A 22,203-nucleotide genomic window follows, 5' to 3' on the forward strand; every position below is an offset into this window, starting at 1 on the left:
TTTGGAATGTTTGATACTCTTTGATATTCAACACCACTGAAAGTATAAGCTCAAACTTCTTCAATTTTCATTCTACGTCTTACGTTTGCTGAGCTTTCATTTAGTTAAAAGAAATCAGAAGCATGAGATTGTTTTCCTTAAGTATGTTTTATGGCACAGGAGCCCATGATCATTCTTTTCATGACCTGCCATCTCCAGGCCCCATCCCCATCGTCCACCTCAAGAAGTGATGGAGTCACAATGGAATATTACACAGCCGCCATAAATAGTTTCAAAGAATTTTTAATGGCATGGGAAAACGTTTTCTGTATAAAGTTGAGTAAAAAAAAAACAGGATAAACTGGGTGTACACTATGATCCAAATTCGTTCAGACATACACACATTTACATATACGTACATTCAAAAGTGAAAATTTTTCACAAAAGAGCTAAATTGGCTATCTCCAGATTACACATGAATTTTTTCTTGTTAGCTATATTTTCAAGTGTGTTGCTTTATAATGAGCACGTATAACTTTTATAGCCAAAAATAATAATGAAATGGAACCCAACTAATAGCTGGAAGCTAAGAACTATTTTTGTGGGGCTAGTACTACGTCCCTAAGGTAGTTGTTTATTTCAGAAATGGTTTGTAAAGCACATAAATTAATTCAGCAAAAATCTCCCTATATATTCAAGAATACTCATCACTCCAATTACCCCCTACTTGTGTTATTTGCTTTTTCTTCACTCTTCCTACCTATCACGTGTACTGGTTGATCCGAGGCTGAGAAAGTAGAAAGAAAAAAGTAGAAGGTAGACTACACTATGACAAAAGAAAGTTAGGGAATTCTTCCCTTGGACTCCTTCTGCCTCTTCTTGGGACCAACGTGGCCTGAAGAGAGGAGAGATAACATAGAAAACCAGCAATACCAAGCAGCTTGTATTTTTCTGAATAGTGGGGCACTTAATAAGCCCACCAGTACCATCACCACCCCTGCTGCAAATGGAGAAATGAGGTTTCTGGAGGATATCAGGCGATTATTTTTTGCCCCAAATTTACTGGATCTAGGCCCCAACAGCATGGAATATTTCAAAGGCTGTTTGCCAAGAAGGGTAGATTGCTTGAGGGCCAGGACCACGCTGTGCCTCATATTTGTTTACACAGAGCCTACGACAGTGCCTCACACAGAGTGCCCAACGAGTGTTGAAATCCAGAGAGAAAAAACATTTGTGTGGATTTCAGATGCCTGTAGAGGCAGTGCCTAACAAGCTTATGAACACGATGGAATGAGCATTGTTGCATTCAAGGCCAGCAGAGCTTGATTAAATCATTGGTCATCAAGGGATGGGCCGTGGAAAACGTCGGGGAGTAGTACGTAGCTTTTAAAAGGATGCATCAGAATGGGGAGTGAAGGGGGCCAGAAAGGACATGTGTGGTTTGGACAAGCGTATTTAATTACGATTTTATATTTGAAAAGTGAAAAAAGTATGTGTATATGATTCTCAGAGAGAGGAGTGGGGGGTGTGGATGTTGAAGAGGATGTATGAAGTATCTGTCCAAATCTGAGCATGTACCCAAAACTGGCTGGAAAGTATGGCGTGTTCATGTGTATGGATTTTTAAAGTTTGAGAACCACTGGACTAAATAATTGAGTTCCCCATTCAAACCAACTCATTAGTAAGAAAACACAGTTGCTTTTAAACCTCAATGACCGTGGCCTTCACTGTCTCCAGATCCAGTGATCATTCCTAACTTGCTAACATACTTCCAACCCTCTATGTTTAGCTTTATAAAATATTTATCTTTATAAAAGCTAGAGGATGAAAAAAAAAAAGCTAGAGGATTGTGCTCACCGATTTTTCTTCTCATCCACTTAAGCTCCATTTGACAATTTCTTTAAAAAATTTTTAAAGACTTTTGCCTCCAGGCTTCTATGGTCCTGGTGCTTCCTAGAGCAGGATTTGAAAAGAAGATGACAAATATACTATTATGTGATCACATGGAGAAAAGAAGTCTGCATCTAGACAGAGGAAAATGCATGGATAAGGACACTGCAGGTGGAGGGAGGGTCAGCAGAGCACAAATTCAGAGAGAAGGGAGACCCCTGTCAATGAAAATATGGAGCTCAGCAGTTCTCTCCGATGATTCAGGTAAGTGAAGGCACATCATGCATATGTGTGTGTGTTTCCTACCCCTAATAATTCATCCAAAGAGTCCTGTTCCTAAGCCTTAAGGCATTCGAAAGAGGAAACCAACTAAAAGATTCATTTCTATAGTCTAGCATCAGGCTAATCGTACAGACAGAAGCCTCTGTTGGGTCTCAGAGCTCAGGGTGAAACTCACGCAAAGATCATCTAAGCGCCAATCAGCCCACTTCTAAAACCTGGGTAATCAGATGGCCATGACGCAGATTTTTCTCATTTGATTTTCCAGTTATTCTTAAGAACCATTGGCTATAGATAAGTACTTTATGATTTTTAACAGAGTGATAAAAAAATACAATTCCATTTCACACTGAATCACTCCTATGGGACTATTCTCTATAGAGGCTTCAGGGTTGAAGGTTTTTGCAATTCTTTACTTTCCCTAAACTTCTAAATTAATAGAGAAGAGAATGCGGAAGCGAAAACCATTCCCCAAGTAAGAGATTGTAAAGTACAACGTGCTTCTGAATTTCTTTAAAAATAAATCTCACTGCAATCCCCAAAATGTACGTTTTACAAGGTATCCCATAGCTGGGTGAACACATTCCCCAGGGGTATGCACCCCTGCATGGTGGGTAAGATTTCAAGATTTGAAACTTGAGTGCCAGGGTCCAAATCCCATTTACTGACCTCATGACCTTGGACAATCACCCTAACCATTCTGCCTCAGGTCCCTTGTCTGGGTAAGAGAAATCCTAGGGAGTAAGTGAGTTCATCCACCCTAAAGGTCTGAGACAGTCTCCAGCACATAGAAAGAACCCAATAAATGTAAATGAGGTTAACATATACAAAGAAAAGAAACCATACTCTAAATCATTTTAAGACAAGTTTTAAAATTTAAATTGTTGTCAGCAGATCCCTGCCTCTATTTCCCGCAAACAGGCACTGAGACAAGCTTCTTCTGAGATAACTTTTTAGTAAAAGATCTCGTGATAAAGACACAGGCTGGCAAACACCAACGCAAATTCCATTCATACAAAATAATTTCCTGATGCTGATTCAAACCATTATCTTCTGAAATATCACTTTTTCTAAACCCTAAACCTTCAAAGTCTATAGCTAAGAATGTAAGCAAATTAGAAGCCACTCTTTACATAGCTTTCTCACTAACAAAATTCCACATCATGAACTTCTAATAATGTTTCTTGTCCGCAGATTAATAATAACCTAGTTCAAAACCACATCATTTCCTTTTTCTGCCTCATTTCCTTCAAAGTGAAACAGAATTTTTTCTTGGACCTGGAATAAAAATTTCTAGATTAACTAAGCAAATCGTTACCAGAAATGCAATTTTATAATAACACTATTTCAGGATACTCAAAAACATAAAACATCTGTGTAGTGTTTGTTAATACTTAAAAATAACCTAATATATATAGTGTATACCATCTAAGTGGAAAATTGAGTCTATAACTAGAAGTGCGAACAGAAATCACTAGAGATTCCATCAGTATTTGTGTTTTTGAAGTCCAGTTGGAAACATTTTAAGAAATGTGACACTTCTTTAAGTCTTGGCCGGAGGTCACAAAGCACTTGACACAGATGTATTGTTTGGCCAACATAGTATTTTAAAATTATTAAACTCAATTATCTTTAGGTGGGCCATGTCCTCTACTTACGTGAGAGGCCCTTAAAGGCATTTCATTTTGCAACCCCTGGTTAAGGCCCACCCTTACAGAGAAGAGATCAAAAGAGATCATTAGTTAAATGGGTACCTCTCTCACTGATGGCCTGATAAAGTCCAGAGACTTGGAAATTAAGCATACTAATAATTACATTGAGAAATTCTTGGGCCAGCCTTGTGGCCGAGGGGTTAGGTTCGCACACTCCACTTCTGTGGCCCAGGGTTTCGAGGGTTCGGATCCTGGGCGTGGCCATGGCACTGCTCATCAGGCCATGCTGAGGTGGCGTCCCACATAGCACAACCAGAGGGACCTACAACTAGAACGTACAACTATGTACTGGGGGGTTTGGGGAAAATAAGGAAAAAAAAAGATTCGCAACAGATGTTAGCACAGGTGCCAATCTTTTTAAAAAAAAGAAAAGAAATTCTTCTAGTTTGCTTCTTGGATTAATTTTAAAGATGTATTTTCAGCATATGTATCTAGCAGCGGCTCATTTGGTTAGTATTACTGAGCTAAGTTGTTAAAATTCATTTACAGCTGGATGCTGAAAGAAACCAGAAAATAGAGAATTTTTAAAAACATGTTCTTGTGGAATGAAAATTTGGACTAAAGTCTAAATTTTACATTATTTTCAAAAAATTAATACCATTCAGTCAACAGTTGGTTTTTCTTCACACAAAAGGAAATGAATTTGCTCAATGCAATATTTAAAGAGGAACTGGTTTCTACTATTTTAATGAATATATATATACACACACAGAAACATATGCATATATACACACACTCAGGGCACGGACTGAGTCAACTATTACTCTCATTCTTTTCAGTTCCATCGTACTTTCTGGGGGATTCTATTCCACTTACAAATTAAGTCTGAGTCTAGGACCCAAATAAGAGAACACTGGACAGGGTTTCCTAACGCATTAGTTCACGCATCACTCCAAAGGTGTTAGGTTTTAGGCACTGATGAGGCACAAGCTAGCTGGCTTCAAAATCTAAGTGTTACTAGTTCAGTGTTCTGTTAAATTAACATGGAGGAATGCTTCCATTCAGCAGGCCCCAGGAAGTACAGCCTTGTCTCCAGCTTCTTCTTCAGAACACAAATAGAAGGCAGCTTCCAGTGAATTTGCTTCTGGGGCCAGTGCCCCTGAACTCTCTTGGATTAGTCTTTCTGAAGGTTCTGGCGAATTCTCCCTCCATCTTGGACTCGAGTGCTGTTGGGAGACTTCCCAGAGTGAAGGACACGGAGACGGGAAACCCAGAGCAGATCTCAAGAGGGGATCCTCTTGGAGGCCTACTTCTTGGATACACCTGTTGGAAAGCACTTCCTTTTCTTTGGAATTCCGCCATTTCATCCTTCTGTTCTGAAACCAGATTTTCACCTATTGATAAAACAATTGGACAAAATGATCGCTTATTCCTTGTTACTTCACTTCGGCATTTTAACCTATAATTTCTCCTACTCTGCCTTCAACAGAATATCTTATTATGAGAGCCAGCCTGGCAAAGTCCTTGTGGCTTTTCACACGGGCCCCTTCAAAAATATCTGGGAAATTACTTTAGTGTAATAGCCCCCCACACACACATGAAACAAAACGACTGTGGTAAATTGGTTACATCCTGCAAGTCTGACATCGTTCAAGACTGATTTAACTCTCTTTGATATTTTAAAACATCATTTAGTATGCGCTAAATTATTTATTCAAAGGAGATGCTATTGACTAGGAATAGATGTGAGTGTTTATTTTGTGCCAGGTGTCAGGCCATGCACTCTGCGTGGATTATATAATTGGATTCCCACAATGCCTGCAAGAAGTCCTCATTTCACATGTAAGAAAACTGAGGGTCAGAGCAATGAACCAGTTCCAGGTCACACGGCTAGCAAAACGGAAGAGCTTAGACTAGAATCCATGACTGTCCCACTCCAGTGTCCAGGCTCTTATATAAACACTGACCTCATCAGGAACTTGTGGACACTAAATTAAGAATACATTTTATAATGCTTTGATAAATTGCAGGCTTTATACTGTTTCCAGGTTTGATGACTTCCAGGATTTATCAAACTCAACAAATTAGGCTCAATAAATAACAACTGATTGTAATTAATCCCAGAGTGCTTATGTTGGTGATTTTTAATTTGAGCCATCCCATCCGCCTCACCCCACCTGAGTATCTCTACTATTAACCTCTCTCTTTATCTACTATGTAGTCCACGGTGCCTCAGCAGAAAACTTCACAGGTGGTTTCCTGGTATCTTCAAAGCCAACCACATTGTTTTCCTGTGCGTTACATTGCATCCTTACAGGAACAATTTAGATTTCTATTTTTAAAACAAAACCAGGAAAATTTTTACCTAAAGAAATAATTATTAAAGTGTATCAACCAAATATTTCTCTCAATGAAGGAAAAACTTCTACCTGAGATGGTCTTTCCAGATGGGCAAAATAATTTCTTCCTTCTTTCAACTTGATTGGCAATGTTCAAAATGGCTACAAAAGATATCTACCCCAGGTAATTGAGTGAAAAGACTGCCATCTCAGTTACAATCCTGTGATTAAGGCTTTGCATAGGACAACACTCCTACCGCGTAGGTACCAGAGCATTTGGCTCTATGCATGAACTCATTTATTCTTTGCAGTGGGCATTTACTTCTAGAAACCCTGTCAAGTATTTCTAATGGGTTTTCACTAAGACAGTTATTTGTTCCCATTGGTGATTCCTTCTCATCACATTCATTATTTTCTTCTTCCCTTAGCTTTTCTGTATATCTAGAAAGTTTTTGAGTGATATCTCAATTAAAAAAATCTCAAAAGCGGCCGGCCCCATGGCATAGTGGTTAAGTCTGGTGCGCTCTGCTTCAGCGGCCCGAGTTTGCAGGTCTGGATCCTAGGCGTAGACCCACACCACTTATTGGCCATGCCAATGGGTTGGTGGCAACCCATGTATAAAGTAGAGGAGGACTGGCACAGATGTTAGCTCAGGGCTAATCTTCTCCAGCAAAAAAAATATCATGAATGAAGTTTTTTCACAATCAGTGGTATTGAGACAAATGTATATATTTGGGTAAAATCATAAAATAAACGTTCTACCACTCAACACATACAAAAACAAATTTCAGATGGATTAAATGGCTAAACATAAAAACAAAACTATAAAAGTTCCAGAAGAAAATATGATATCATCATTATAGTCTTGGGGAGAGGAATGTTTTCTTAAGCATGACATAAACCACTGAAGCCACAAAGGAAAAGACAGACAGAGCTGACTACAGAAAAATGAGAAATTTCTGTACAAATAAAAACATCATAAACATATGAAAAAGCCAAAAACTACCCAAAAGAATTAAAAGCAGAGACTCAAAGAGTTACTTGTACACCCATGTTCATAGTAGTATTATTCACAAAAGCCAGAAAGTGGAAGTAACCCAAGTGTCCATTGATAGATGAATGCATAAAGAAATGTGGTACAGACATACAACAGACTATTATTCAGCCCTAAAAAATAAGGAAATTCTGACACATGATACAACATGGATGAAACTTGAAGACATTGTGCTAAGTGAAATAAGCCAGTCACAAAAAGACAAATATAGTATAATTCCACTCATACGAGGTACCTAGAGTAATCAAATTTATAGAGACAGAAAGTAGAATGGCAACTGCCAGGGGCTTGCGGCAGGGAAGAATGGGGAATCATTGTTTAAGGATGCAGAATTCCAGTTTTGCAAGATGAAAAAAGTCCTGGAGATGGATGGTGGTGATGGTTGTACAACAATGTGAATATGTTTGATGCCACTGAATTGTACACTTAAAAAAGGTTAAATGGGGGGCCAGTCCGGTGGCATAGTAGGTGGGTTCACTCACTCTGCTTCAGCAGCCCAGGGTTCGAAGACTGGGATCCTGGGCACAGACCTACACACGTCCATGTTGGAGTGGCATCCCCCATACAAAATAGAGGAAGATTGGCACAAATGTTAGCTCAGGCCCAATCTTCCTCACCAAAAGAAAAAAGTTTAAATGGTAAATTTTATCTTATGTATATTTTACCACACACATACACAAAAAAAGCCACAAATTTGGAGAGGATTTTTCAACAGCTGTGACAAGAAAATGTTTAACCATAACATTTCAAATATTTTGATTAACAGCCAAAATAATTGCTACATATCAGCAAAAAGATAATATGATAGAAAAAAATGGTGCAGCCATGAAAAGGCCAATTCACAGATTAAAAATGGCCAGTAAAATGTTTAAAAGACCCTCAAGTTACGGAAATTTGGAAAATTCAAATTAAAAGTCAACAAGTACAATTGCCAATAAGGTTGCCAACATTTTAGAAGTTATCAAGAATGGAGGATTTTCAAAAAGGGACTGTTTATTAGTAAGCATGAAAATTTTATATAGTTTAGTATCATGATACAATATCCTATTTGGAAAGGAATTTTTTAATCTATCACAATTTAAAATGTACATAAACTTTAACACATAAGTCCCACTCCTAGGTCCCTTTCTTACACGAATATTTGCAGTGCATAAAGGTATGCAATAGTGAAAATTGGAAGTAACTTAAAGTTGAGGATGGCTAAATGAACTATGATATAGCCACATAATAGTCTGTTATGAGACATTTACTAAAAAAGAATGAAGCAAATCTCTATGTACTGACATGGAAGCATGCATCCCATGACATCTGAATGAGGGGGGGAAGCAAAGTGCAAAACCATGTGCATTGTCAGCAGCTTTATACATAACAGCCAAAAACTGGGAACCATCCAAATGCTCCCCATTACAATGAATAAAGTGTGGTATGCCATGTAATGGACACCACACAGCAATGAGTACGAATGAGCTACGGCTACACGCAACAACAGGAAGGACTCTCACAGACGTAAGGTCAAGTACAAGAAGCCACATACCAAAGCATATGTACTGATTGATTCTATTTATACCAAGTATAAAAACAGGAAAACTAATCGAAGTCAGGAGAGTGGATACCCTTGGAAGGAGCGGGTAGTGACTGGGAGGGGATATGCAGGGGGCTGCTGGCCCGGTGGTGATGTTCTTCTGCTTGATCTGTGTGCTGGTTACACAGGTGATTTGTATTGTCTTTTAGAAGAAGTCAAAATATATGCAGAGTATGATCCCATTTTTACTTAAAAATATATATACACAATTCTAGGTCTCAGCTTCTTCATTTGTAAAATAGGGGTCATAAAAGTGACCACCTCATGGGGTCATTGTAAGGATAAATGACACCAAATGCAAGGGTACATGGTAGTCATTATGCAAGTGTTTGTGTGGTTATATGTTTGTGCATATACAACACAAAGATAAATTTATTTTAAAAATACAGTCATGCACTGCACAGTGACATCTTGGTCAACGACGGACCACACACACGATGGTGGTCCTGTAAGATCAGTACCATACAGTGTGGGTGTGCAGTAGGCTATACCATCTAGGTTTGTGTGAGTACACTCTGTGATGTTTGCACAATGATGAAATTGCCTAATGACATATTTCTCTGAATGTATCCCTGTCATTAAGCGACACACAACTAGAACATGATATAAATATCATACCGTGATATGTCAATAAATTCAAACAAGAACCATTTATAAATGACAGTAGTAACCAAGGAATTGGATTGGAAGAGTAGATGAGTTTTTATTTTTAACTTTACCAATTTCCCTTTTGTTTCAATTTACTGTAATAAATACCATGTATTAGTTGTGTAATTAGATATATATACAAATAAGAAAATGTTAAATGGCTTCTGAGATGTTCATAAAATTCAGTAAGATAAAGATCATTCTTGAGGCACTTGAATTTTAAAAACAATATAATCAACTCTGTAAAACTATGCACCTGTGGATAAGAAGTGGAAGAAGATATACAAATAGGAAACAGTTTGTTTTCTTGGAATGGAGAGATTATGGTCATCCCTTCATAAACATTCTTTTTTTTTTTTTTGAGGAAGATTGGCCCTGAGCTAATATCTACTGCCAATCCTCCTCTTTTTGCTGAGGAAGACTGGCCCTGAGCAAACATCCGTGCCCATCATCCTCTACTTTATATTTGGGACGCCTGCCACAGCATGGCTTGACAAGTGGTGCCACGTCCAAAGCGGAACGTGCACACTTAACCGCTGCGCCACTGGGCCAACCCCCCTCATAAATATTCTTTAATACGCTTACTGAAGTCTCTTTTTGACAGCCTATTTTTAAGAAGACCATATGTACTATAGGAGATTTTCACACTTTCTCAGAGCACTGTCAGATCAAACCTGGCCACTTTTCATCTTTTAACACCTACTTCAAGTTCCAACACAAGCAGAGGGCCCCCAACCTCCCATACCTGCACATTTTCTCCCCTCTGGCTCCGGAGCCTCCCATCCATACCAATGAGATGCAGCCCAGGCCTACCAAGCCCACATTTGGTCCTCACTCAGGCCCACCAACTCCTCTGAGGATCAGACAGTCCTGTCACTAGACTTCCCAGGGGTATGTGGACGAGTCAGCCCTATGGCTGTCCTTTCCGGAGATGGGGGGGATTAACGTAAGGCTCCAGAGAGATACATAACTTTGAGGACCACTGATCTAGCTCCTTTATTTGGCAGTGTATCTAATCTACCAGCTATACTGCCTATACCAGGCAGTATATCCAACCTATATTATTGTCCTGTATTGTTCTCTAACTGTTCATGAGCTTCTGCTTTGGTTTTCCCAGTTGCAAGGAATATATTTTGATCAGTATTTATCAATATTCCCTCTTACTGCCCACCTATAACAGCATCTTGCACACAATAGACCATCAAGATACAGCTACTGATTTATCTGTCATATATACAAAATCGCTCTGTGACATAGATCGAATTCCTGTATTTGTCCCTGTTTTTTAATTGGGAAACTGAGGCACAGGGCAGTCAGGTAAGGTTATGGAATCATTAGTACCACACAACATGGAAAGCACAGACTGGCTGAGCTGGGCCAATTACCCTCTACCACACCACATACTCTTTCCTATGACCAGAGAAAGTTGTGGTGGGGAGGAACACAGATTGCTTCCCTAGCTAGGGAAAGGAAGCAAGGTTATGAGACTTTCATCCAAAAATAACTGGTTTAATAAAATCCAAACTTAGAAACCAGATCATTTGTATTGAGGGAAGAACAATAGAGCATGTGGTTAACACAGGGCCTCTGCTAGCCCTTCAATGGTTTCATGTTAATTCAAAAAATCCAGGTGGCTGTAGCTCTGCACCAGGAAAGCCAGCTTAGTAAGCAGAGTACCTATTGCATTTCAGTTGCTGCCATCTCCCTTAGCCAAGTGCCCTTGTGCAGTGAACAACCTGCATAACAGGACATGGTGGCTCTAGGTCACGGAGAATGCAAACTCCAGAGTCAGGTTGCCTAGGGTGGAAGCCCAGCTCCAAAGCAGCTTCATTATGTGACACTGGATCTATGTTTACTTCTCTACATTTCCTCATCTGGAAAATGGGGATGCTTACTTCATATGGCGATTATAAGAAGGATTAAACAGGAAAATGCTAGTGCCTTATACCGTTAATTATTTATAATAAGCAGGCCAATCTCTACCTGGAGTATTCTACACTTCCCAAAAGGCCAGAAAGTCTCATTCAAAACTATATGAAACTTCAGTATACAAGAAAGATTTGTAAGTTTTTCAAATGTGAAATTACTTAACTGTAACTGACATAAGCCCAAAGTGCAAAATAATGAAATCCATTAAGAGGTGTTTATGAGTCGCTCTTTCATACCTTGATTTTGGATTGAAATGAACAAAAAGACAGGAAAACTGGTTCCTGCTTTTGTAGGGAATTATGTCGCCTGCTTTTCTGAAAACAGAGCAAACAACTTAATGATGTAAATGCACCTCCTTTGCATTTCTCTTCCCTTGGGAAGAATCAGTCAGGGAAAAACCTAGATCTCTCAGCAAATGAACCTATTTCCAGATAGGAATTGTGACATATATTTCCACCCACCAAAAAATTAGGAAATTATTTCAATAATGCTTCAGAGTCCAGCACATGCCTTGTAAAGCAAATATCTGCCAAAGGAATGGATTTCATTGTATTGCGCTTCGGGAGAAGTGGACATCTTTCTGCCCATCAGTACCTGCGATTCCTTTAGTCCCAAGTTGATGGCAAGTTTCTTTCTGTCTGTTTTGCTGATATATTTCTGCTTCTGAAACATCTTCTCCAGAGCCTTTCTCTGGTCCTCAGAAAAGACAGCTCTTCTTAAAATACCCCTCCGGGTTTTGGAATTAGAGTCCTGGGTCAGGAGAGGCAGCACGCTCTCTTCTCCTAGACGAGAAAAAAAGACACAAAAGCCCAGTTAGCTTTAGTGAGAAGAAGTCGGCTGTCTTGCCCAGGATGGCACCCTCCTTCTCTATACCATGGCCAAATTCTCTCACCTCTGAACTCTGCACACTCAGAGCAGAGCTTCTTAACCTCTTTTTAGTAGTGAACTCTGCTGAGAATCTGAGAAATACTCTTTGCTCCCATTACGAAAAAATATATATGCTGCGGGGCCAGCCTGGTGGCACAGCAGTTAAGTTCACACGTTCTGCTTCGGCAGCCCGGGGTTCGCCGGTTCGGATCCCGGGTGCGGACATGACACTGCTTGGCAAGCCATGCTGGGGCAGGCGTCCCACATATAAAGTAGAGGAAGATGGGCATGGATGTTAGCTCAGGGCCAGTCTTCCTTAGCAAAAAGAGGAGGATTGGCAGCAGATGTTAGCTCAGGGCTAATCTTCCAAAAAAAAAAAAAAAGAATGCTTGCCTTCCCAATTTTATGTACTGTCAGAAAGTCCACGGTCCCAGGTCACAAAGCTCCAATGCAGAACAAGTAGTAAGTGGTTTAAACACCTCATTTTTCTCTAATTCCTCCTTTATTTATTCATTCATTTATTCTCTCAACAAATTTTTGAACACTTACCATATGCCAGGCACCCTGCTCAATGCTACACATTGAGAAATAAGACGGATGTATTTGATTGCCCTCAATACCTGAAAAATTGAGTGGAAGGTATTTATTGAACTAGTGTCACAAGTGTGATGAAGTGTTCCTAAGGAGGGTGGCTTGGGAGCACAACGCAAGGCATGTGATCTTAATCTGGGATGTCAGGGAAAGCTTACAAGAGTCAGAGATGTTTAACCTGAGAAGGGAGGTTTGGAAGACCCCACTCACCACCCTCCAATTCAGCTGAGCATCAACTCCTTCCGGTCAGAGATATTTAATACTTTTTCTGCCTTTTTCTGGCTAGCACAACACTGGCTCCCACCCTCTGAGAGTTTCATTCATCATTCATCATTCATTCATTCACTCATTCAGCCTCCCAGTTTTGGTAGGCAGAATACTGGCCTTCCTAAAGATGGCCACGTCCCAATTCCCAGAACCTGTGAATGTGTTACATTACATCACAAGGGGAAACTAAGGTTGCAAATGGAATTACAGTTGCTAATCAGCTGACCCTGAGATTAGGAGATGGGCCCACTGTAATCACAAGGGATCTTATAAGTGGAAGAGGAAGGCAAAAAAGGAAGTCACAGTCAAAGAGAGATTTGAGGATGCTACATTTTTTGATTTGAAGATGGAGGAAGGGGCCACGAGCCAAGAAATGCAGGCAACCACTAGAAACTGGAAAATGCAAGGAAACAGATTCTCCCTTTGAGCCTCCAGAAGGAACATAGCCTGGCTGACACCTTGATTTTAGTCCAGTGAGACCACTTCAGACTTCTGACCTCCATAACTGTAAGATTTGTACTGTTTTAAGATGCTAGGTTTGTGGAAATTCATTACAGCAGCAAGAGAACAATAATACATTGGGTATCAGGCTCACTGGGCTAACTGCTAAGGAAACCAGGCAAACAGCACATGGTCCCTGGCCTCAAGGTGCTCATCTTGTCATGGGAGGACTGGCACAAGAACATCATTCTAGAATACAGGCACCAGGGGAGCAGGGACTCCAGTTTACAGCTGTAGCTGGTATGCATTTTAGTGCTTAATAATTATTTCTAAATAAACAAGCAAATCTACAAAATGCTCTGGCATCACAAAGGAGGAAATGATGAGTTTGGAGAAAATAGTCAGGTTGAGCCAAGTCTAAAAGAACAATCCAGTTCAAGAGAGAAAGAACCAAGACCAATCCAGGCAGAGTGACTAGCATGTCTAAAGCACTAAGGCACAGAGGAAGAAAGTCTATGCAAAACTAGGCAGTCTGCAAGGCTGGGGAAGGGCATGCAGCAGAGGGTGCAAGCTGGCTACCATATCCAGCCTGTAGATGGGCTTTGTTTGGTCCTAGAGTGTTGGTGAAGAATTCTGATTTAATTGTCCACATTTAATACCTGGGAGGTTCCATAGGAAGCCCAGGTCTACAACGTCTCTTTAAAGGTAACCACAACGGGCTCACCCTCCCACAAAGAGCTTCTAGAGTGAGTAGCAGGTGTCCCCTTTAGATGAAGCATGTGGCCCCCAGTTTGTCACAGCCTCACCTAGCTTACTTTTTACCTGTCGGGCTCTTGAAGACATTTGGACCTCCGGCAAAGAGATTACAGAGTGGAATGGAGCCAGATCATAGAGAACCATAAGGGGCTGGGACATTATCCAATAGGTAGTGAAGATCAATAGAAGATGTTTAAGCAGGGTGTGACATGATAATAATAAACATACACTGAGCACTTACTCTATACTGTTATACCTACTCTGTGTTAACCCTAACATGCATTATTTCATTTAATCTTCCCAACCAATCTATGCCATGAATGCTACTATTATTCTCCCCAGTTTACAGATGAATAAAATGAAGCTTACGTAGCTTAAGTAACTTCACCCAAGGTTACCTGGCTAGGGCTTCAAACCCAGGAAGACTAATTCCAAGACAAATGCTCTTAAACCATACAAGATTGACACAATCCGACTTGTATTTTAGAAGGAAAATGTCAATAAGTGAATAAATCTTGTCAATTCTACTTCTGTAACATGGTAGCTTCCTTTCTTATTTGTCTAAAAGACTGCAAACATCTCCCTGCTAGTCCTTCAGCTCTGAGTTACACCTCACTCCAGTTCATGCTCACATTGCAAGAGGAACCACTGGCCTCTCCCTCTTTCCTTGCAGCTCTGTAACATTCGCATCTCCCTAGAAATGCCATAGCCCCCAGGGTGTCATTAAGCCCAACTCTTTACAAAGGTCTACTTTTATTGATGCCCTTTCCATTCATCCTCTCATAGGATCTTGGTTAATTCTCCATTCACAGCACCATTTTTTTTTGCCTGTTTCATGCCAAGGTCATATCTTGAAGTCAGGTTTTGACAACAGGATTCACGATTTCTTTATCAAAGATTTAAATAGTTTTATGTAATATTGGTCAATAATAAGATATCCTAAATATCTCGATATGTTCATCTCTTTCTAAACGCTTTTCTTCTATGAACTTTCCTCGGTATAGAGACCATGGAATTGGCCCTTCTGCATTATTTCAGAGCACAAATTCACCTGTTGGGACGATGTCTCTCTAGGAAGCCTGAGGACAAAGGACTTTGAGTGTGGCAGAACTGATTTTAGATCTCAGCACTTACCGGTGTGACTTGGAGCAAGTTACTTAGTGTCTTTCAGCTTATCTTACAGGGTTGCTCTAAGGATATGACGAAATAGCACACAAAAATTTCAGTGGCTAGCCTAGAGTAAGGATCCCACAAATCTATTTTACTTCCCGTTGCTGGATTTCATTTGATTCTTATAAGAACCATATGCCACAGGCATCCTCCATACAGATGAAGCAGTGTTCAGAGCAGTTAAGGTCCAAAGCTACAGAAAGGACGCAGAGCTCAGCTGGTAGCAAGGCCTTCCGAATCCAAACTCTTGGCTCCTTCCTCTGCCCCACACTGCCTCTTTACTCAGGCATGATGGGTCAAAAACGGGAAGGAAGAAACACTTATAAACACAGCCAGAGCTCCTGTCTGTGACTACAGGCTTCTGCACCCTGTCTTGGACCAGTGTGTGAGCCTAGGCTACATGGCATCTCCTACACAGCCTGGTAACTGTGTCCTCAAATCCCAGCATGCCCTTCTCACTTGATATTTTGATTCTGGCATTCTTAATTTGTAAATGTATCCAGCCTGCCATTATTACAGCCAAATGTATTAAAAGTGAGGGAAGAAACTTAACCAAAGGTAAAAAATGCGTAAGTACATTATGCTATATCCACTTGGTGAAATTCTAAAGAACCATTAAAGATGAGGGCTATGAAGCCCAGGCAACAGCGGAGATACATATAATACACATAAGATACATACTATGCTTACAACTAAGTAAAAACACAGAGGAGAAAAAGATTGAAAAGGAAAAAGTAAACACTAAGACAGGCTATCGTTCTAGTTATGGACAAATAATTCACCTCCACTCTACATTTTAAGTCTAGCTCTATTTTCAAAGGAGAACAAGCAAACTCTGCAGCAACCTTTTTGGGAATAATCTGGCAGAGCGACTGAAGATGAGTCCAATCCATCCTTCACATGCTCACAGTTGATAAGGAGAGGTCTGAGAAGAATACAGACAGCCGCAGTACAGTGAAATAAATACCCACAGGGCAAGCACAGAAAGCATTTAAGCTCCAGAGAGGAAGCCACTTAGACTTGGAGGCCAACAGACTAACTCCTGAGAGAGAAGAGCAGCTAGAATAGCAATTCCTCTTGCAAGCAGAGAAGAGGGAGTAACATTTGCAGATGGGTGAGTGGGGTGAGGACAAATGTGAAACATGGTGGATCTAGGAATCTCACACAGCTTGGTGTTTCCAGACTGCAGAGTATGAATGGGAAGAACACAGGAGATAAGCTGGGAAGGTAGATTAGGGCCAGGGGTGACTGAAACGAATTAAGGTTATAACTTGCCATAAAAGAAAGACTTTCAAGGAGGACCTAACCAACTTAGCATTTTAGAAAGGCCAATGTTTTCTGAGTTAATAAAACTTTTTATATCTATATAGACATACAAAACAAATTTATGGACCAAAAGCCCAGCTTAAAAAAATCTACATATATTTTTCTCTAAGTACAGGTTTTACAAGTACGGGTCATGATTCCACTCGTTTTAGCCCCTTGTTCACCAAGATCTACTTGTTTAAATAAAACAATGGGTAACACATCTAAATTGCCCCTAACACTTTTTATGAAAACCCATAGGTTTTCCTGATGAGCTATTTTTAAGTAAAGAGAAAGAAGATTGCCATCAAGGGAATCTACAAATTATTCTCACCAATATGGTAAATACTAACATTTTGGGGCGCAGGGACCCAAAGCACACCTCAGTCTCTGAAAGAGAGATCTGGAGTGGTTATGAGGGTCACAGGGTTAACTCCTGGGTCTGGCCCTCAGGTTTCAGTGCCCTATGACAAACATCAATACAACCAACGAACGAGCAAAAAATATGGCAAAAAAATATCACATTCTTCCTTTCTTTGCTAGTCATCTGGTTTTTCTTAGCGTTGCTCTCAATACCCAGATCATGCTTGTTTACATAAAGCGATGGCCTTGGGTTCCTACAAGATGCCATCTCTACCATGGATGCTCCTTTCCATGTCTCACCCACGAGTCTTTTATGGCTCTCTCTGGATGGAATCATAAACCGCATGATGAAGCTACATACACCATTTTCATACCTTCTAAACCTATGAACATGTGCTCAAATTTATGCCTACAGAACAAACATACGGACTGCACGAACTTATTGGAGACAAAAAATCTCTCAGAAGCTACTGAAAAGTCATAAGCAACAAATATCTCTGACTCTTCCTAAATTCATGACACATGTCCGACTAGTATGGAAACTTCCAGGTGACAAAAAATGAATAATATAAAAATAAAAATAAACAGATACAGAGTTTAAGGCATGTAGTAGAAAAGAGGCTTTAAAAGCCAAGGCCACCAAATACAGGTGCGACAGGCTTTACCAATTTGAGGATATCATTATTACTATTATTACTTTACAATGTGGTTTCCATATATATCTGGGGCTCAACATGTGCTCACATATGTGCCAGCTACATGCAGCGTGTCATGTAATCTTTACAATAACCCCCAGAGGTAGATATTAACAGCCCCAATTTCCATAGGAGAAAACTGAGGCTCCAGAAATTTCAGTCGTGCAATTGAGGTCATGCATCAAAGCAGAGTGAGGCCAATACATGCTCTTTAAAATTACACCAAAGATTGTCAAAGCTATGAGTGGGCAGATAAAGAGGTTGGGAGGTGGGGAAAGTCGTATTAAAATGGCAGAATGACCTCAGATCCAGTTTTCAAAGGCATAATTCCCTGGATCCTGACATAGCCCCCAAGCACCACCCCTCACAGAATCCCTGTGTGTAATGGCCCTCGTGGAGGGCACTACAAATGGAGGTGGGCTGTGTGTGAATGACACTGTTGGGTGGGGGGAGCAATAGAGAAACACAGCATTAGATAAACCAGTGGAAGCCTCTGCCTCTGCCTTTGCCTTGACCTCGAGGAAAGAGGTCTTAACTCTGAAGACAGGGCATTGCTACTTATGAGAGCCAGCAACCTAGAGCACAAAGGGGGACCCAATGCAATCACTATCTAGACACCAGCCCAAGAGTAAATAGATGCAGCTCTGCCTTATCTTATTCCCCCTACAAGCCAACAGAGTCCCGTCCCATAAACGGTGTGCTAGCACTTTGTGTGATGTTTAGACTCATCTTGACTCATTTGAATCTCTGGATTATTGATCCCATTTGGAGTAGTTTCCTTTGTCCTACGTCCTTTCACCTTATTGCTTCAGGCAGCTCAGTAAAGGGTTTTGAACCATTCATGCCCAGTGCTGCCCTTTGCTTCATGGTAAGCTTCTGGACCCTGCCAGGGCATGGGCCTCGCTGTTTCCTGTTCTCCTGTTCCAGCCTCTACTCCCAATCTGGGCTACCTTCGGATCACAGCAACTCAAACAGTGAAATATCATGGCCACTACCAATAAACCAAGTTGTTTCAGGTTTTCTTTCTCAGTTTACACAGGCCTTCTGTATTAAAAACTAACTGATAACCCAACATCATTCTGACTTTGCAGGGAAGTTATATCACAAGTCTATGAAGCAATACTGAATCTAGACCCCTCAAGGCTTTCAGTAAAAAAAGTTAAGATTATTTCATGATAGCTCAAGTCAGAGATTACCAACAAACCTTTCAGAAACAGAATTCTTTCATCCTTTTCTATAGATTCAACAGTAGCTTCTCAGAGCAAGAAGAGACAAGAGGTCATCTGCTTAATCCTGGCCTCCCCACCAGGCCAGCTAAGATGCCGTCAGCCTCCATTAACTATGTCCTCAAACATAAGTAATTTCGAACCCTGAGTCTGTGTCTCCTTCCCGAAGTCAGCTTTCCTCACACACGGGATGGTTCTTGTCTGTCGGCTCCTCTTTCTCTGCAAGAACACTCACAACTTGTTACTTCCCGTCTCCTACCTTTTAGGCATTTCTCAATTTCTCTCCCGTGAAGAGCTTTCTTACCCTTCTTATTTTGAAGTGTGAAGATGTGGTGTGAGTGTGTGTGTATTTTATGTAATTCCTCTGGATTCGAGGTTTGGAGAGAGAAGATAGAGCGTTTGCCTGGCCCCCCCTATTTAAACTAGAAGTCTATGTTCCAATCGCTATATAATCTAGTATTTGAGAATGCTATACAATAATACTTCATTATCATACAGTTTGATTTGCTAAAAATTTTTCCCTTACATTAAGCCGAAATTCAACTTGCACTAAACTTCACTCATTGGCCCCAATTCTATCCTTGATATTTATATTGAATACAGTACATCTAATTTGAAGATAATTCTCATGTCCTATTATTTTTCTTCCCCCCCAGCCTAAACGTACCCAATTGCTTTCAAAACTTCCTGACCAGTCATATAGACCCTTCACCATTTTAGTTGCTGACCACCTCCTGACCTGGTTTTTCTATGCAAATTTCTCCAAAGTGCCTTTTAAAGTGGGCCTCCAGAACTGAATAGGTGGTGGCAGTCAGACCTTTACAGAGCCCAGGAGGACTCTTAACTCCCTTGTTCTGGAGACTATTTCTAACAGCACAATCCAACATCCCCATATCATACTGAAGACACATATTGAGCTAAGAGAACAACCCTTTGCCACTTTGTTCTATGCAGCCACTTCTCTGCCTCCCCTATTCTGTACCTGGCACACTTGTTTTCGAGATTGTAAAATCAGGACTTTACCAGCTGCTCTATTAGATTTCATGTTATGTTCAGGCAAGGGCTGCAGACAAGATCAGGGACAAACACCCTATAGCACCAAGCAACTCCCCTCCCCAGCCCCAGCCTCCACTACTTCTGAACATTTGGGGAGAAAGGGAACCTCATTCCACGAACAGCTGCCCAAACACTTTCACTGCCTCTGCAGAACTGCTGAATAGAACCGTCAACTTGGAAAATCCATTGTCTTTGAGTCTCCCACTCCTTTAACTATTCTCCCTGGTTGACCGAGTGTCATTTATCTATGGAGCCCCCCTCCCTTCGCTATTGAGAAGTCACAACCTAGATTCAACTTATCGCACAAACTTGACTATGTCTTCACCAAAATAATTAGGCTTCTTTCTCTTCTTAGAACAAAATGCTGCATCCCTCTGAAGACTTAGAGGGCTGAAGATAAATCCTTATAAAAGAAACTTTCACGCAGCCTTTTGTGGACTTCCACACATCTTGGTCAGTTTCCTCAGCCCACTCACCACTCCAGCTGAGAGCAGCAGAAGAGAACACAGCCAGGTCAGGCGGCCAGAACACTAATCAGAGGCGTTGCCCATCTTGGACAGTGACACTCACAGGACCAACCTACATCCACAATATTAAAATAATGTCCCCTCCCTGCAGCCTTCAACAAAATCCTAAATTCAAATTTGGAGAGTATATATATTACACTCTAAGCTTTAACAAGGAAGGGAAGATAGTAAAATGATCTCAAAATGTAGACTATAAGTTCATCTCCCAAGAAAAAGGCAGAACAGTTTGTCCCAGAAGAATATTTCGCCATTCCTATTCTTATGATGCTGCTCCAAATTTAAACTTTGTCTTTTAATGTATAAAGTTCTAAAAAGGTCAAATTCAAGTTGGGTACTCAAAGACAACACAAAATAATTACCTGATTAATTCAATTAGCTAGTCTACATGAATAAGACTCCTATACTTTCACAGGTAGTTTTTTTTTAAGGTCATTCTCTGCATAATTTCCAGAACTTTCTATTTCATTTTAGCTGAGAAATATGTTATTTTGAAAAGAACCTTATGGATGTAATATCAAAGATTTTCCTTACACTGCTTTGGGGGAGGGAAGAACTTTTACCACTGCCTTTTAACTTTTCTCCACTGTAACAGTTGTGCTTGAATAGCCTATTAAGCTATTTACTATATATGAGCCACCGACTGGATGACTGATTGTTTCCACATTGCAACAACAAGTCAATCATAAATCTAAAAGGTTAACAAGAAAAACCAAATCAACTTTAAACAAGTGAACCATGTCAAAAAGTCAAAATGATATTTCACTTGCTGGTTACAGACATGTTGATCTGATCAACACTTTTGAAGAGAATGACATCAATACTTCGAAACAGCGATGAGGGCCACTGATTCCATCACTTATTAAAATTTTTTAGAATAAAACCTTAATTTTGGCTGTCCAGGCTGAAATTTAATACCAGATTATTTCGACAGTTTGTTTTCCTTCTTTTGTACAATAGGAAAAAATTGAAATGCTTGGGCATAAAAATCATTCTTATTAAAAAAAGAACATCTAGAAAAATTAAATAAAAAATTTATTGAATACCTTAAATAAAAAGATTCCAGTGCAGATGTAAGTAGAGTTCTACTGATTTTATCCAGTCCTTCCTTCCAAAACCAAGGTTGTCTGCCCTTCCTTCCTTCCTCCCTCCCTTCCTTCCTCTTTCTCTTTCTCTCTCTCTCTCCATCCTTATTAACTGTTCCTTGGTATCATGGTTATCTATGTAAACTCTTTTTTTTTTTGGGGATCATTAGCCCTGAGCTAACTATTGCCAGTCCTCCTCTTTTTGCTGAGGAAGACTGGCCCTGAGCTAACATCGTGCCCATCTTCCTCTACTTTATATGTGGGACTCCTACCACAGCATGGCGTGCCAAGCAGTGCCATGTCCACACCCAGGATCCGAACCGGTGAACCCCGGGCCGCCGAGAAGCGGAATGTGCACACTTAACCGCTGCGCCACTGGGCCAGCCCCTATGTAAAAATTTTTTATTGACAGCACAAATCCACCATTTCATTGTTATTTGCTGCCAATATAAGAAACATTATAAACAAGAAATTCATTTCAGATTTTTTTTAGCTAATGAGACAC

The 22,203-nt window shown here is 40.3% G+C and overlaps 1 protein-coding gene across 2 annotated transcripts in view; it reads right to left on the minus strand.

Annotated features, from left to right (window-relative positions):
- Positions 1–245: 245 nt before the first annotated feature.
- DBX2 (developing brain homeobox 2) overlaps positions 246–22,203 on the minus strand; it is a 39,887-nt gene continuing 17,929 nt past the window's right edge. For both annotated transcript variants that reach the window (XM_070494726.1, XM_070494725.1), the window contains 2 exons: positions 11,947–12,134; positions 246–5,194 (listed from right to left, as the gene is read on the minus strand). In XM_070494726.1, coding sequence (XP_070350827.1) covers positions 4,862–5,194; positions 11,947–12,134 — 521 coding nt within the window. In that variant the 3' untranslated portion in view covers positions 246–4,861. The remainder of the gene's footprint in view (positions 5,195–11,946; positions 12,135–22,203) is intronic.

Source organism: Equus asinus, chromosome 22 (genome assembly GCF_041296235.1).
Source record: "Equus asinus isolate D_3611 breed Donkey chromosome 22, EquAss-T2T_v2, whole genome shotgun sequence".
NCBI lineage: Eukaryota > Metazoa > Chordata > Mammalia > Perissodactyla > Equidae > Equus > Equus asinus.